The sequence below is a fragment of the Spea bombifrons genome, chromosome 9, assembly GCF_027358695.1.
Source record: "Spea bombifrons isolate aSpeBom1 chromosome 9, aSpeBom1.2.pri, whole genome shotgun sequence".
NCBI lineage: Eukaryota > Metazoa > Chordata > Amphibia > Anura > Pelobatidae > Spea > Spea bombifrons.
The window spans coordinates 1,371,736-1,389,101 of NC_071095.1; the positions used below are offsets into that span (position 1 = coordinate 1,371,736).

A 17,366-nucleotide genomic window follows, 5' to 3' on the forward strand; every position below is an offset into this window, starting at 1 on the left:
CAACAAATTAATTTATTTTTGGAGATGTTACCTAATCTTTTTCTTTTATTTTCTGGCAAAATTTACACATGTAACGGCTGTACACATTTTTCATGTGGCAGTAGATTTTTTTTTTTTTTTGTGTGAAATATTTTATTCTGGGAGATTTTGTGGATCAAATACTGCTGCTAGAAACAATGGCTTTTAATCTTTTAAATGGACACCGTACTATTAGCTGCAAATTGTATTAAGAATAAGTTAAAATGTATACAGTGTGCCCTCGAACATGAAATAAAGGAGAATATATATATATATATTCTAATAATAATATTCTATAATTTTAAAAGAACAAGAATTTTTACATCGTTTTATTTCACAGTTTAATCTTACGTTATGTACTGAGTGGATAAAAGTAATTTAAAGAATAAAATAAAAGTATTGGAATCCGGACACAGCATCTCTGTTTTATCTTTTCAAAATTGATGGGTTTTTTAAAATATATTTTTATTAACTAAAGGCCACTCTTTTGAAATTAGTTGTAACAGGTCTTGCTTTCTACAATTGCCTAGAAGGCGCAAAAAAAAGTCTCTCCTCTGGCAAGAACGTTTAAGCGATTACCTAGTAATATTTTAGCGTCCTGGCGTTGCTCAGTTTCTCAGTGGGCAATCTTGAAGAGAGTTACCTCTTGGCTTGCGTGATGAAGGTTATCAATGGGACCTTCAAATTCATCAAACGGAGACAAGTATAACGGCCAAGTTGCATAGACTGTGCTGGTTAAAAGATGAGCAAGATGAGGCTGGCTTCCTGTGACATTTAACGACAAAAGAATAAATCATTAATGGGGAATGTTTATACCTGGGAACTTTCTAAATGAGCTGACCCCGAGACTCTTGAAATATTAACCCTTTTAATAGCCCGTCATGCCGATTATATGTAGTGATATGTCAAATGTGTTGCCCTAATGGCTGTAATGCCAGCCCTCATAGAAACCTTAACTTGTCATTATTTCAATTAATAGACTTAATAGTCACCTGCATTTAAGCAGGGATATTATCCACAACATACAGGGCAAAAAGCACCAATTTGGAGTCTATATGATCATTGCGGTGTAAGATAGAAATGACTCCAGATGATGTGATGTGGAAAATCTGCCCCTTCACCCTGAGGTTGAGGCAAAAACCTGGAGACCCTGGGGCAAACCCAAACAGTTCCCAGGTACTGCCAGAAACCGGCTCGAATATCCATCATTTCAACGTCTTCATAATCGGTTGTGTCCGTGTGAGGAAAGTTCACATGTCCAAAGTCTGAGGTAATGTTATGATACAACACCTAGTAAATATCTGCAGTGTTAGTGTGTAACATGAATGAATATCAGAAAATATTGGTGCATAGTAACTTGTGGTAAATATCTGATAATATGGGGCCTTAACCAGCTGTAAATATCTGATAGTACGGGGCCTTTACCTGTGGTGAATATCTGATAGTATGGGGCCCTATCCTGTGGTAAATATCTGATAATATGGGTCTGTAACCTGTGGTAAATATGATATTATGGGGCAGTTACCTGTGGTAAGTAAATATCTGATAATATGGTGCCATAACCTGTGGTGAATATCTGATTGTATGGGGCCGTATTCTGTGGTAAATATCTCATAATATGGGGCAGTAACCTGTGGTAAATACCTGAAAATATGGGGCCGTAACCTGTGGTAAATATGATATTATGGGGCAGTTACCTGTGGTAAGTAAATATCTAAAAATATGGGGCCCTAATCTGTTGTAAATATCTGATAATATGGGGCCGTAACCTGTGGTAAATATCTGATAATATTGGGTCATATCACGATAGATATCTAATAATTCAGATTCCGCCGTCTCCACGTCTGTTTCCACCTCCTTACGGTTTACCCCATCCTCCCCTCAGTTATTCCGCGCTATGTCCCCTGTCAGCGCCCCCTGCTTCCAGCCGCTGTCGCTCCTCCTCTGCTCCTGTCTCCTCTCACTCTCTCGTCTCGCCCCTCGTTCCCTCTGTCTCCGCCCTCGACCCTGTCTCTACTCCCTTTGCAGACTCCGCCCCTCGCCCCGGGCATGCTCTGTGCAGTCTGTACGGGGCAGAGGGAGGGCAGCTCGGGCTGAGATTTCAGGGTAGTTTCCCAGAGGAACCGGATCCCATCACAGCAGCGAACAGGCGGCCTTTCCCCTTTCCCCGCCCAGCATGGGGGCAGCAGCCTCCTCTCCCCGGCCCCAGAGTGCCCCGGTTGGGGTGACCTGCAGGCTGGAGACAGCGAGCTGCTAGAGATTTTAGGGCGGCCTGCTGGGGTACCGAGTCAGCGGCCTGTGCCCCGGTCCCCATGAGGCCGGCATCATGCAGCAGTCACCGCAGAACTACGACTTCTTCAGCGAGGAGAACGGCACGAAATGGAGAGGGCTGTTTGTACCTGCCCTGAGGAAGGTGGGTGAGACGGCCGAGGAGAAACACGGGCTTGGGGTGTCTTGTAAGAGATGTGTTGGGCTTGCGGTATGCTGAGGGAGGTGTGATGGGTTTGAGGAGCATCTTGAGAGGAGTTATGGGGATTGGGGGGGCATCGTGAGTGAGGGTCCATGGTACCGGGCGGGGGGGGGTCTTTATATTGAGAAGTGTCATGGGCTTGGAGGGTACTTGGAGAGGGCTGGATTGGGAGACATTGTAAGAGAGAGATTACTTGGGGTATGGTGTGAGAAGTGTCTTGGGTTTTGGGGGGTATCTTGACAGAAGTGTTGGGGTCTTGAGTGAGGTGTCATGGGCTTGGGGGTCCCCTGAGAGCAGTGCCATGGGAACTGGGTGTCATGGGGCATGGTGGGGTGTTGAGTGCTCCTATGGTATGAACCTATGGTTTCACGGGATGGGTGTCACGGGGCTTCAGGGTATGAAGTGAAACTCTGCTTCCTCCGACATGGGGTCATTTAAAGAGCTATAAGGAGTTTTGGGGGAAAATGGAGGCATCCGGAGTAAAGGGTCGCATGGGGTGGGTTGTCATGAAGGTGTGTGATATAAATGGAGATGGGGGGCTCGGAAAGATGGATGTTATAGGATGAAAGTACTGGGCGGGATTGCTTGTGGTGGTCCTGGTAAATCAATGTAAAGCACTCGGGTAAGAGCGGGATGTGTGTTGTTTCACCCTATTAGCGGGTAGGTTACCATGGTAATGATTCCGTTTAATGCCTTTTGGTTGGGGTATTGAATTTGGAACTTCATTGAACAGGGACATTTAAGTTTTAGAGTGAAGGTAGAACGATTGGGGGGCAAACTGTGTGAGATATTCCATCGTACGGGGTTTAGTGCGCTTACCTGGGGACCTAATCTTCTGAGCTGTTTTGGAGTCCTTTTGCGCCGACGTTTCACAACCGCAGATGATTTAATATATTCATATAACACGTGATGTGTATGTGTGAGATCATATGGACCTTTGTGATCACTCTGGCATGGTTTCCATCATTGTTGTGTTTTATTGAAGCTCCAGACTGTCTGTTTTTTTTTTATCTCCAGTAACTGATGTGTTATGTTTGTCTTCTATACTCGGGCCAACAGACGGCACAATCCTCGGAGACTCCATGAGTTCTTATCTTTAGGTTTTTGAGGGCGGTTTATTGTTGGCACAGAGAGTGTTTCGTTAAATCGGGTTAACGTAGGAAAATCAGCATTGGATGGATAAAAAAAGTTATTGTGATCTAAAGTGTAGAAAGTGGTCTCCTCACCAGAGCAACCAATTGACTGTTCCTGCTGATTGGACCCTTCTATTGGTTGCTATGGCAATAGAATCACTTCAAACTTTGCATCAGGATCCCTTTAAACTAAGCACATGCGGTGGTATAGGAGATTATATATATATATATATATATATATATATATATATATATATATATATATTACTGCACAACCTCCCCACTTAAATATAGATGAATTATTAATTACAAACACTGATCCTGCATGAATGTTGGTGACAGATCCTTAAATTGTACATAGAGGACTGTCACATGCAGTTATACGCCTCTCCTTCCCCATGAGGATACTTTCAAGCGTATTATGGCGGTCTGCATTAAAAAGTATTTTTTATTATTATTATTATCATTATCATTATTATTATTTATTATCTTTTATTTAAACTATGCCAACAATTTCTTCAGCTTTTCTTACAGAGCTGGAACTGGAACGCACTAAGACAAACTAATACATCAGCTAAAGAGCTTACACTCTAGACAGAGGCTGCTTTCCCGGACTTCACATGAACCATAGCTACCTGGATCCTCTGAGTTGTTGTTATTTATTTATATCGTAGCAGCAATGTACACAGCACTGATACATTTGGTATATAATGTTATATATTCAGGACCCAGGTAGCTATGGCCCACGTACTCCTAAAATGGTATTGTTGGTACCGTTTTGTTTGTTTGGAGCTAATATAATTTGTTTGAATTTCTTGGTTGAACATTTTTGGACGGATGGTAAAAATAATTGGGAGATCTCCTGAGAGAGAGAGAGAGAAAATGAACCTTTTGCTGGTTGCGGAGCTGCACCGTAGAGGTCCGCTGGCATTTTTTTTTTTATAACCAGCGGTTAAAGGGGTAATTAAGCCCTGCAGTTGCCCTCCTCGTCCTCTGTGATCTGGTGATTCTGCTTGAAGCAGCCAATCAGTGGCAGGAAATCACTCCCATTAAATTCAATAGGAGCACATCCCGAGCATGCGCGCGGCGTCTGATCAGATCCCCCCCCTCCCGGTCTGCAGCGCTGGAGCCAAGTATATCACGTGGTGAGAGATGTGTTCAGCCGAACACATTTCATGCGTAGAAAATAGCTGGGGGGCGGGGAAGGGTCAAATACATATAGGGGAATCTGCAGACCCCCCCCATGCACTTGCAAAGGGGGGCACCAAGAAAATGCAAAGGGACCTTTCAGTTATCATATGCATTAACATTATATTTGTGTGATATTGAGTTTGGCGTAATAATTAGTTTTTTTTGTGCATTACGTCACTGTCTTGGTATTTTCATAACGTGGATAGAAGCCAAAACCTTGCAGCGTGAACTAGTTATACGTCAATGTTATGTGTCTCGAAAATAAACATCTGATAAGATATGCTTTTGCCTTCGGTTCGCTGTCGAAACTGCATTTCTACCTCGAAACCAATTCGAGATCGTCTTTAATTCTGAGCATCGTTTACCGGAACGTCTGCATTTTTCTGAATATTCGTTCATGTTTATTATTACGCACGTCTGCTAATAAGTTACTTAAAGCGCAAGTGGAATTTAACAAGGGTCCTTAGAGGGACACGCCAGCCGTCGTATGCTCTTTCATGCGTATGATGGGTCCCTGGATCATTATTGGAAATGTATTGGGGGGGGGGATTCTGCAAAAATCACCCTAAATGCATTTGCCCCTTTTCCCCCCTCCCAGCTGGCCTAATGCTATCTGTGCTCATGATTTAATTACCTCCACTCGGATCCAGCACTGACTTTGCCAAACGCTGTTTTTAGACCCCCATTGCGCATGGGTCAAGTCTTTCCATTGATTTAAATGGGAGCATTTTCCTGCCACTGATTGACAGCGTAAGCAGCCAATCAGTGGCAAGAAATTTTGATTCGTGAAGAAAGAAGACACTGGTGTCCTTGTACGGGAACTTTGCCTGCCCCTGCGTTAGGGTTACTCACAGAGTACTTTAATGCTCGTCCTTTTCTAGCCGGAGTGGTAGGTACATTAGCCCGTCGTAGCCTAAACGGCACACATTTCTTACTGTGAGCCTCTGAGTTTTGTTTTGTTTGTTTTTTTTTTCTTTTCATCCAATTTTGTTTCCTTTTCACAGTACATTGTATCGTTCTAAAGATTTTTGGTGGCTCAACGTTTGTAAATAATGCCCCTTTAAGCCTTTGATTGAGAATTTGTATAGAGAAAATAGGGGTGTATTTTATATCCATCCGTGGTTTAATAGCCCCTCTTCTTACTGTATATGGGGGGGAGGGTGCTGCAGGTAGTGTTTCTGTTAATGATGTTAATAAGAATATTCCTAATAGAAAAGAATCATCGATAATAATAAGTGTGTAAAGCCTATTAAAACGTGGCACATGCGCCGTGGCCCTTCCGAAGACTGGCTGAGGGTAGTTGTAGAGCAGCCGCCACCAGGTTTACGGTTATCCTGTCCTTCTGTTTCTTTGTCATAGTTATTCCCAAACCTTTGTATTATTCTGTGTGCAGACCTCGGATGAACCCAAATAACCGGATCCCCGGGGCAGTATCGATGGTGTGGAGCACCTAATGTTGTACCGTTTAGCCGTTGCGCTCGCTCTGTGACTTCAGTGTTATGGATTGCTGTGATAAAGAATTAGCGGGAAATGCTATCGGAAACCATTTTTCTAGATCTTTAAAAAAAAAAACCCACCTTTCCTAAAGCATGCTGTGCGTTGTCATTGATCCAACAAATATTTACTCTTTTTCTGCTGGTCCTTGGTACAAAAACAGAAGAATAATTCCGACATCTCGCCGCTCTGTGCAGTGGTGTCTCTGGGACATCTCGCCGCTCTGTGCAGTGGTGTCTCTGGGACATCTCGCCGCTCTGTGCAGTGGTGTCTCTGGGACATCTCACCGCTCTGTGCAGTGGTGTCTCTGGGACATCTCACCGCTCTGTGCAGTGGTGTCTCTGGGACATCTCGCCGCTCTGTGCAGTGGCGGCTCTGGGACATCTCGCCGCTCTGTGCAGTGGTGTCTCTGGGACATCTCGCCGCTCTGTGCAGTGGCGGCTCTGGGACATCTCGCCGCTCTGTGCAGTGGTGTCTCTGGGACATCTCGCCCCTCCGTGCAGTGGTGTCTCTGGGACATCTCGCCGCTCTGTGCAGTGGTGTCTCTGGGACATCTCGCCGCTCTTTGCAGTGGTGTCTCTGGGACATCTCGCCGCTCTGTGCAGTGGTGTCTCTGGGACATCTCGCCGCTCTGTGCAGTGGTGTCTCTGGGACATCTCGCCGCTCTGTGCAGTGGTGTCTCTGGGACATCTCGCCGCTCTGTGCAGTGGCGTCTCTGGGACATCTCGCCGCTCTGTGCAGTGGCGTCTCTGGGACATCTCGCCGCTCTGTGCAGTGGCGTCTCTGGGACATCTCGCCGCTCTGTGCAGTGGTGTCTCTGGGACATCTCGCCGCTCTGTGCAGTGGTGTCTCTGGGACATCTCGCCGCTCTGTGCAGTGGTGTCTCTGGGACATCTCGCCGCTCTGTGCAGTGGTGTCTCTGGGACATCTCGCCACTCTGTGCAGTGGTGTCTCTGGGACATCTCGCCGCTCTGTGCAGTGGTGTCTCTGGGACATCTCGCCGCTCTGTGCAGTGGTGTCTCTGGGACATCTCGCCGCTCTGTGCAGTGGTGTCTCTGGGACATCTCGCCGCTCTGTGCAGTGGTGTCTCTGGGACATCTCGCCGCTCTGTGCAGTGGCGTCTCTGGGACATCTCGCCGCTCTGTGCAGTGGTGTCTCTGGGACATCTCGCCGCTCTGTGCAGTGGCGGTTCTGGGACATCTCGCCGTTCCCTGCCCGCTCAGATTCCACTGGTTGATTGATTGCAGTGCTTGTATTGGGGGTTTCATCTCTCGTTTACCCGCCTTTGGTGTTGGTTCCTGAGATCTGCTGCTCGGCCAGGTAGCTTACAGAACGTGATGATAGCTGTGTTTCTGCTTGTGTGTTCCTGAAGTTTTGTTTTATTCTCCCCCACTTTTGTGTTTAGGGTATTTGTGTAGCTTTGTCTGAATTTCCTACCGATAACACTTTCGTTTTTGGTTACTATTGTTGCAGTTGCCCTTTGTTGCGTTAAAGGGACGCTCTATCCTTCACATCTGATTTAATGCCTTTGATGGCTGAGAGGTCCCTTCTCTTTCAGTGATGCCTTCCTTGCAAAAACATGCAGGGATTCTGCAGACCCCCCGATCCCTCCCCCATATGCATTTGCCCCTTTGCCCGCCTCACAGCAGAATGTATCTCCTGACGCTCAATATACTTATCGTCCTGAATGTTGTGGGCATGTTTAACCCCTTAATGACAAAGCCCAATGACGGGCTCAAAATGCACTATTTCCAATGGGTTCCAATGGGTTCCAATGGGTGCGTTTTCCTATCGCTGCTTGAAGCAACCACTCAATGGCGAATAAAGTCAGCAGCTCTGCAGCTTCTCCCTAAGAGAAACAACCCCCCCCCGTAACGGAATGAATGGAAGCCGGGGACTTATAAGCTGTCGTACGTATGCTTGATTTTGAATTTGCAGCGTAGTATCTTCATCAGCTGCGCGTACGTTAAGCATCCGTCGGCTTTCTATTTCTGTTCACAATATGTCAGCCGATCGCCTTTCAGTATCTGAATACCGTACGTGCGTAATGCACACGCGAAGGAGCGCGAAAGCCTTTATACACCCCGGAGCATGCAAATCAATAGAATAAGAGAAAAGACTCTGAAAGCAATGCTGATTTGTACTGGATTTTGGACTAAATTATTTATTTTAAAGGGCATGTATTTTTTTTAATAAGGCCCACAATTTAACTAGGGGAATGTAAGTTACATTGGATGTGGCATCTCCCTGTTTTTCATCAAACGTGAAGAGCTCACCTTATACTTGAGCACATTTCTGTAGCCGTGAATGGATTCTTTTTTAAAGGGACACTCCAGCATAAGATTGGTATGCGGTCCCTTTAAATTTGTGTGGGGTCCATTTTGCAAATGCATGGGGGATTCTGCAGAATGCCCCCAAATGCATATGCCCCCCCCTCCAGCTAAATTTTAAGACCCCCAGTGCACATGTGTAAACTCTTCCTGATGATTTCAATGGGAGCACTTTCCTGACACTGATTGGCTGCTCGAGCTGTCAATCAATGACAGGGCATTTCGTGGAAGGTACTTTTTAGTGTTTTTTGTTCTGTTAGAATGCGTATTAAAGCACTCGCAGAGGGTTAGAGTTACTCACCTAGTACTTTAACATTCATTCTTCTGTAGTGTCGGACATTAGTCTGTCGTGGGTGTGTGAGCCATGGATTTTTTTTTTCTGTTTCTAATTTTATTTCCTTTTTCGCAGAAAATGTTATGCTTTTAAACAATTTTGGTGGATTTCATGTGAGGTTTGAGAATATGGAACTTGTTTCATCTTAGTAAACGTAGAGAGAAATGAAGAATATAAAGTAATGTGTTTGCCGCGTAAACGTAGTACAATTACCACGTCTAGCTTAATTTACCCGGAAAATTATTTTGTGTCCTCGTTGGTCCTGCCCCACGGCGAAGCTCTTGTTGACCCTGCTGGTTGTAGAGGGTCCCGGATTATTTTTCTTTTTTTCCCCGACCAACATTCTGCTGCCACCAGGCTCTCCGTATTTTTTGTTGCAGGCAACTGTAATAGTAAACCTTCATTCCCAGCCTCTCTCTCTCTCTCCAGGCTTTTATTCAGATGATAATCCATTACTTACCCTACGGTGTCCTCTCCTAATCCATCTCCCACAAAGTGCACTGGAAATGAACTGCAGCCATCGAAAAGTGCTCAGGTTACAAGCTATTAATGGCCTCCAGAAATCCGAGCAGAGTCTCAAGAAAGCTAAAGCGTGCGGCTAAGACGGTTCTATTTGAGAAACACTAGAAATGTTTGAGCTACTGTAGGTCAATTCTTTTTAGGCACGGTTGTGTATTTGTGTATAAAGATTGCATACAGTGTTGTTTATCAATAAGTATTAGATCTTAAATCGACACTCCAGCTACGATATGCACTTCAATGCGTATGATGACCGAGAGGCCCTTTAAACTTTCATGGAGCTCCCCCCTAAAAATGCATTGGGGAATTCCCCCCTTACACATTTGCCCCTTTGCCCCCCTGTATTTTCCATAGGCATCTCCTGATCACCTCCGGCACTGGCTCGGTGAATGGCGTGGGGATGCCGTCCCAGCATGCGCTCCCATGGATTTCAGGGTGCTTTACACATTTACACATTTAGTTTGGGACCTAGGGGGCCTGGTTCCCACCCAATCAAGTTTTTCTTTTCATATATTTACGTACGTGTCGTTTCGGTCATATCGCCCCTTTCCCTTCGAAGGTGATGCTCCGCCATCATATGCCCCCTCAAAATAATATATACTAATTATGAAATACGTCCCATTCTAAAGATAATTAATAGATATCCCACAAAATATATTTAATAAACAGAAAAGGCTTTTAATAAAGTGTTCATCAATACATACAGTATGTAACAAATATATATTGATGGTTTTTTTTAATAAAGAATTGACAAATTAGTGAAAATGATCAATTTAATCAAAGACAATAAATTAAATTATTAGTAAATTAAGTTAATAATTGAACATTAAATGGCTAATTTGTAACTATGGCTTCAGGCTGCCAAAACTGGTGCAAAAATCCCTAAAAAGCCCGCTTTTGATTAAAAAACAAACAAACAAAACAAAAACAAACAGATCTAATAAGTGTTTACAGGGTACTTTTAGCATGCGTTTTTCATTGGTGCGGCTGCACGGGCGTTGGGGTCTCTGTTTAAGCAGGTGGTCTGAGCTCTGTGATATATCACTCATAGAGGTGTCAGCCTGCTTCCCGCTATGATTTTTCACCTGGGAACGTTGTTTTATCTGAGAGTCTCGGTTTTGATCTTGTTCTGTGGTAGCCGTTTTGAGGAAGCAGTCACACCTTGTTCAGGTAAGCATGTACCCAGGCAGTGTGCTTAAGGTACAGGTTTTGCCTGTTGATCAAGTCTCCGAAACCTGGAAATGTTCTTTAAATATTAGTTATCAAAGCCTGCGGCAAAAAGCATGGCGCGTTCCAGCGAGAACCACGCCAAAGCTCCTCGCCAAAGCAGCGCACACTAAGTTTGTGTCTTTAGGTACAACAAGAACCCTGAATGTCAGAGCGTATCTAGTGGGCAAAACTTCAGCGACACAGCCCCTGGCATTAACGTTCATAATTCATTTTTATTGTATGACTTCATACTTCCCCAGGAGGTGTTGATTTTGCAGAGTAACCAGGAAGGTAGCTTTTTCTATACTCATTTTTGTTGCTTTTGTATCATGTTTTTTTTTTTTTTTTTTCCACAAAACAGTTTTATTATTCTATACATATTTGAACAGATCCTAAAGTTGGCAAACTCGCATTTCTGTATTTCTAGGAACAGACATTTTATGGCTGTAGTAAATATATATGGCCCTATACTGCCTGCCGTTCCTATCTTCGTTCTTCGTTGAGCTGCGGCCAAGATTGCCAGGTGACTTTTTGTTTTGCTCTTGGCGATCACTGATGGTTCAAACGGATGTCCATTACTTAGTTCATTGATCACCTACTGTGTTGTAGCTCCAAAGATGGCCATTGATGCGATCTTCGTACATTAGTTTGAACATTTTGACACAACCTGAGTATACCCCAATGCAGAAGTTTTCTTCTTCCTAGTAATCGGCCAGTTGGCCGTTGGAGAATAAAGCAGAATGTAGATAATGCTGAAAAATACGATGGGCTTCTGATGAAACATATGATTTCTAGTAGTAAATGCAAAGGGTGCCATTTATAAACGGAGAAAAGTCCCGTCCGTTTCCTCTCCCCTTGTTTGTTAAGCCTACAGATGATGCTGTTTCTTTGGCAAGTCGGCAACCAAGGTCTTGGTCACTAATATTGATTTGTGTGCAGCTGGTGGCGCAGGTTGCGGTCTGGGGCTAGGTTTATAGAGAGTTATTATACGGATGTCCCGTTTAGGTCTTGTTGCGTTCTGGGCTGGTATACACGTTGCTCTTCTGGAATGGGATTCTGCGGATATAAAACGAACACTACAGAGAAGGCTTCAATGATCTTAGTGTCTGAAATCTGTTCTTTCCTTTCTCTGGTAACTGGCATGATTGATGACCTGGTTCTTGGTTCAAACAAGATAAATCGTTTTCCAAATTAATGCTCTTGAGCATACAATACAAAGCTATACACAAACTATAAATAAGCACTAACAAAAACTTGGTTTTATTTAATTTTGCGCCACTAATCTTTCCTTATCTGTAGACTTGGAGGCCACAATTGCTGCCATTCATGTGATATTTTCCCGGCTCAATCACCACACTGAGCTGATTGTTTATGGCAATGCTGGTGAAGTCCGCTCTCCGTAGACTTTCATTGGTAAGAGTGTCCCGACTGGCTAATTAAGACTGAGACAGTCCGTTTACCACGGGTGGTATTATAAGGCGTCAGGGTGTTTATCTAGTCGATTGGGCTAAAACAGTTGTAGAACGCGTAGACATGATAAACATGCAGCTGCTTGAAAACATTATATTTTACAAACACTTTAACTGTTTAAAAAAAAAACAAACTTATTTTAGATCTGATACTGGTGATACAGTGGGGTGGGGGTTCCCTTTAATCAAATTTTGTTCTATTACTGACAAAGTTCTAGTAATTTAAAAAAAAAAACAATCACATTTACAAAATATGTATAGATTAAACAACGTGATTAGATGGCTCGTGAAATCTGTTAATACAGCCTCTGCGGATATCACGGTCCATATACTGGGTCTGCCGTAGCCGCGCTGGGTCTGCCGTAGCCGCGCTGGGTCTGCCGTAGCCGCGCTGGGTCTGCCGTAGCCGCGCTGGGTCTGCCGTAGCCGCGCTGGGTCTGCCGTAGCCGCGCTGGGTCTGCCGTAGCCGCGCTGAAACGGTTAAGATCTGGGCAGGAAAAGTCTGCGGGGTGTGCCTCGCATAACATAACTTGAACTTTAACTTGAGGTTTGATATCTGAGTTCATTTTCACTGAGCTTGCGTATTAAAATATATATTCGCTACCTTAGTCCTGATAAGACCAGAGCAGACTCCCGGGTGTCTTACGGGGCCGGAGGGGGACATCAATGCACATCGTGTATACAACTCCCGCCACTCAGCGGAAGTGCCGGCACCGGAAGTTGTATACGCGTATTGCGTAGATGTCTTCCGCCGGCCCTGCAAGACACCCGGGAGTCTGCTCTGGTAAGTCGGGGGGGTTAGAATGCATCGTGTGCACGTTCACCGGTGAACGTCCGTGCGATGCGCTTAGACAACCTCCCGTGCCGGTACTCCCCCCCCGTGGGAAGTGCTGGCACGGGAGGCTGTCTGAGCGTATCAGACAGCAGGATGCAGGTCCCCTGCGCCGCTGCGGGGGATCTGTATCCTAACCCCGCTGCCTGCCCGGCGGGCGCTAGACCCCGAATATAGGCCGCACCCCCACTTTAAAGACTTAAAGTGGGGGAAAAAAGTGCGGCCTATATTCGGGCCAATACGGTATATTCTTTTTGTTTTATTTCGCACAAGCGCCCCATTATGATTCTCTAGAGATCACCCAGCTTCTGTTTTTTTTTTCCTCTTTATAGAACATTTATACATAAGATAAATATGTTTTGCTATTTTATATTTCAAAGAATGAAATATGTTTGCTGAGCTCATCAACGCAGGTCACCGTACACAAGAACCTGATCATACAGCCTGGTGTCCATCGTTCCTTTTAGGGCTGCAACTAACGATTATTTTAATAATCGATTAGTTGGCCGATTATTTTTTCGATTAATCGATTAATCGGATAAAAAAAAACAATATGCAAATTTTTCGTTTATTTAAAAGAATTTAATGAACTGGATGTTAAAAAACAACTTAAAATTTACATTAACATTCTTATTTTGTTATGATGTAATAAAAAACAATATTTTCAAAGTACAAGAACCCAAACACAATATTTATGAAACAAAATAACCCCAAACATTCTGAAAAGAGGTGGACTATTACTGTTCAAGAAACTTTGCCCCAGCCCTGGCACTTTGCACCCAGCCCTTTGCACCCAGCACTTTGCCCCAGCCCTGGCACTTTGCATCCAGCACTTTGCACCCAGCACTCAGCACTTTGCACCAGCACTTTGCACCCAGCCCTGGCACTTTGCACCCAGCACTTTGTACTCAGCACTTTGCACCCAGCACTTTGCCCCAGCCCTGGCACTTTGCAGCCAGCCCTGGCACTTTGCAGCCAGCACTTTGCACTGTGCCCCTGCACCCAGTCTCCAACTCTGCCCTGCACCCAGCCCTGCCCCCACATTCTGCCCTGCCCCCACATTCTGCCCTGCCCCCACACTCACACTCTGCCCTGCACCCACTCTGCCCTGCACCCACACTCACACCCTGCCCTGCATCCCCACCACCACTCTGCCCTGCACCCAGTCTCCCACTCTGCCCTGCACCCAGTGGAGCCACTCGCACAGAGCGAACCGTTCTGTGCGAATGGAGCCACTCGCACAGAGCGAACCGCTCTGTGTGAATGGAGCCACTCGCACAGAGCGAACCGCTCTGTGTGAATGGAGCCACTCGCACAGAGCGAATCGCTCTGTGCGAATGGAGCCACTCGCACAGAGCGAATCGCTCTGTGCGAGTGGCTCTGTGCGATCTGTTCACATAGACATGAAGAATACTTACCTCCGGAACACGTCACATCCGTCACGTAGTTAAAAGAAGGCGGATACTGCAGAGCGTGTAGCAGAAGCGGGGAACGCTCGCGGAGGTAAGTAAAAGGAGCCGAGTGCTCCAACAACGAATCGATCACTCGATTAATCGATAACGGAAATCGTCGACAACGATTTCCGTTATCGATTATTATCGATTTTATCGATTCGTTGTTTCAGCCCTAGTTCCTTTTTCCTATAAACGGGTTCTTGAGGACGGTGACCTGTTTTGATGAGCTCGGCAAACCATTTTTAATTCTATATAATGTTTGCTACCTTATTTCTATTAAATGTATGGATCAGACAATCCTCATCTAAAAACGTTCTGTTGAAAGTTGCTTGCCTTGCGCTGCTCACTCCCAGCACGCGTCCCTCACCGGCTGTGTCCATACCGCGTTGACTCGTCCTCGGTGCTGAGCACTTGAGAACGCTGTATGGACATTTCCGGCCACCTTCTCTGTCCAGTGCAGGAATCGGCCATCAAAAGGTAAGTAACTTTGCTTTGGATTACCTCTATTCAAGCCTTTTCTTTTAAAATACGTAAGGTTCGCTTAATGGCTTTCTAAAGAGTGACAGCATTTTAACTCAGAATGTAAAGACTTCGCCACCCCAGCCTGATCCTGCGCTTCGGGATGCGATGATATTTTTAGGTATGACATACTAACAAGAAAATTGGTATTCTCAGCTCCAGAATTTGAGAGCCCAAGAATCTGACCTTTTGATTATACATCCGGGGAGTTCTCAGGTTTTATTACATCATACATTTTTTTTTTTTTTCTTTACGTACGTTTTCCTCGGTATTGCTTGAAAAGGCATGTTTGGTAAAACAAAGAATGTGTCATCGGACGGGGAGCCGGTTTTGACCCACCGTGGAGTGTGGGTAATGTTTCGCAGTGATTGTTGACGTTGAATCGTTGCATTTTCAGTAATGTCTTTCTCATCTTTTCAGGTCCAGCGGCAGGTGCATCCAACCCTCTCTGCTAAAGAAGATTCCTTGTATTATATAGAGGAGCTCATCCTGCAGCTCCTGAACAAACTATGCATTGCCCAGCCGAGGACCGTGCAAGATGTGGAGGTATGTCGAGCGTAAGGCCTCCAGGTCCACCCCTGCTGGACTGGGCATTACGTATTCACGGTACAAACAAGGGGGTGCTGATAGGACCAGTTTTTAGGCAAAGCCTTTTCCTGACAGTCCTGCCTGCACCATGCTGGGGAGGCAGGCTGGAGCAGATCTGCTAGATGAGGACCAAATCATGCATTGGCATTTGGCAGGGTACTTTGTCTCCTTTTAATCGTTTACGAATGTGTAGTTTTGCTTTATCCACTTTGGCCCATAGTTTTGTAATTCTCTGTATTTACTGGCGTTTGTTTATGTTTAATGTGTTATTTTTCTGAATACCACATACGTGATGAACTTTTAGCATTAGTTTTTTCTTTATTATGTTTAAACATAAATGTGTTGGTTTCCCTTTCATTGTTCCATTCTGCATACAGCTAAAAACCATCAAAGGCAATTCCAGTTATACCTGATGACCAAGAATATTGGCTAAACTGCATTAAATGGCCCCATTTATATTTTCTTTGGGCACGAATAATTTCAAGCTAGATGTTAAGTGACACAAAAAAATGACTTTGAAAAACCTTTGGTCGCCATAGCAGCGGGAAAAAAAACATTTGTGTTTCTTTCTCTTTAAAACTCTTGAGAATAAAACCGCAGATCTACATAAAATTGTACTTGCGAAAGAGTAGGTTAATTTTTTAAGGTATTTGCCAAAAAAGAACAACGAACAGAATCTTTAAGATCATCGGTTTAAAAGCCTCGTTTTCTTAGCCATTACAGTTTTTGTTAAATACAATAAATCAAAGTGTGAAGATGAAATAGATAAAAAAAAAAAAGTGAAATAAATATAATAAAAACAAGTGTCAAAGCACCAAATAGCAAAAAAAAAAGTATACTTAATGGTATAATACTTCACAATAATTTATATTTCTTTCATGAATAGCATATTCTTCTTAAGGTGCAGTCCATATATATAAATGTCAAAATAAAAAACACAGACTGGTTGCTAGTGCTGGGCTGATGTTTGTCTGAATGTGAGCCTCTATACCGCGTGACTTTTCATCTTCATTTCTTCTGTTTGCCCAGGAGAGGGTCCAGAAAACCTTTCCGCACCCGATCGATAAATGGGCCATCGCCGACGCGCAGTCCGCCATAGAGAAGCGCAAGAGGAGGAATCCTCTGCTCCTGCCTGTTGATAAAATACACCCGTCATTAAAGGTATATAAATCACTGTTAAAAAAAAAAAAAATGGCATAATGAAGTGCCACAGTAAAAGTTTTTAAATGTTACTAATGTTCATTCTTATTATAGCTGATTTACCTGCAAAACAATACAAATTGACACCCCGACTATAGAAGAATACATGTTACAGTACTCTGTGAGTAACCCTCTGTGAGTACGTTAACATGCATTCTAACACAATTACAAAATTAAAACAATTACTGAGGTTAATGCCAGGCTGCAGAACTGCCTTTTTCCTTCATGATCCCAAATTACTTGCCACTGATTGGCTGCTTACGCCGTCAACTATTGGTAGTAAGGACTTTCAATGAAACCAATGGGAGTATGTCCTGTTACGGTTTGACAGCCTTAGCAGCCAATCAGTGTCCGGAGCGTGTTACCGTTCAAATGAAGAGGAAGACTTTACGCATGCGCGCTGGAGTCTAAACAGACCCCTGCATGAGACGTACAGCAGACTGCAGGTGAATGCATCTCCCGTGGGGCATTTAGCTGAGGCATGGGGAAATAGGCACAAGCATTTAGTGTCATTCTGCGGAATCATCGGCCACATGAAAATTTAAACGGACGATGCAGCTATATGGTGTACATTATGTGCAGGTGTATATGATGGCTGGAGAGTTT

At 44.4% G+C, this 17,366-nt stretch overlaps 1 protein-coding gene and 2 long non-coding RNA genes across 3 annotated transcripts in view; 1 reads left to right on the top strand and 2 right to left on the bottom strand.

Annotated features, from left to right (window-relative positions):
• On the bottom strand, window positions 1–1,283 carry LOC128505096 (uncharacterized). Its single transcript, XR_008355534.1, has 2 exons — window positions 342–1,283; window positions 1–311 (listed from the first exon to the last, which is right to left on the bottom strand). It is a non-coding gene; the product is annotated as an uncharacterized LOC128505096 (long non-coding RNA).
• Window positions 1,284–1,473: 190 nt separating this feature from the next.
• LOC128505038 (uncharacterized) lies at window positions 1,474–1,924 on the bottom strand. Its single transcript, XR_008355526.1, has 3 exons — window positions 1,788–1,924; window positions 1,582–1,615; window positions 1,474–1,511 (listed from the first exon to the last, which is right to left on the bottom strand). It is a non-coding gene; the product is annotated as an uncharacterized LOC128505038 (long non-coding RNA).
• A 154-nt stretch (window positions 1,925–2,078) lies between these two features.
• The window catches only part of SOS2 (SOS Ras/Rho guanine nucleotide exchange factor 2), a 28,618-nt gene continuing 13,330 nt past the window's right edge, over window positions 2,079–17,366 (top strand). Inside the window, exons 1-3 of the mRNA XM_053475307.1 lie at window positions 2,079–2,431; window positions 15,393–15,518; window positions 16,590–16,721. Coding sequence (XP_053331282.1) covers window positions 2,345–2,431; window positions 15,393–15,518; window positions 16,590–16,721 — 345 coding nt within the window. The 5' untranslated portion in view covers window positions 2,079–2,344. The remainder of the gene's footprint in view (window positions 2,432–15,392; window positions 15,519–16,589; window positions 16,722–17,366) is intronic.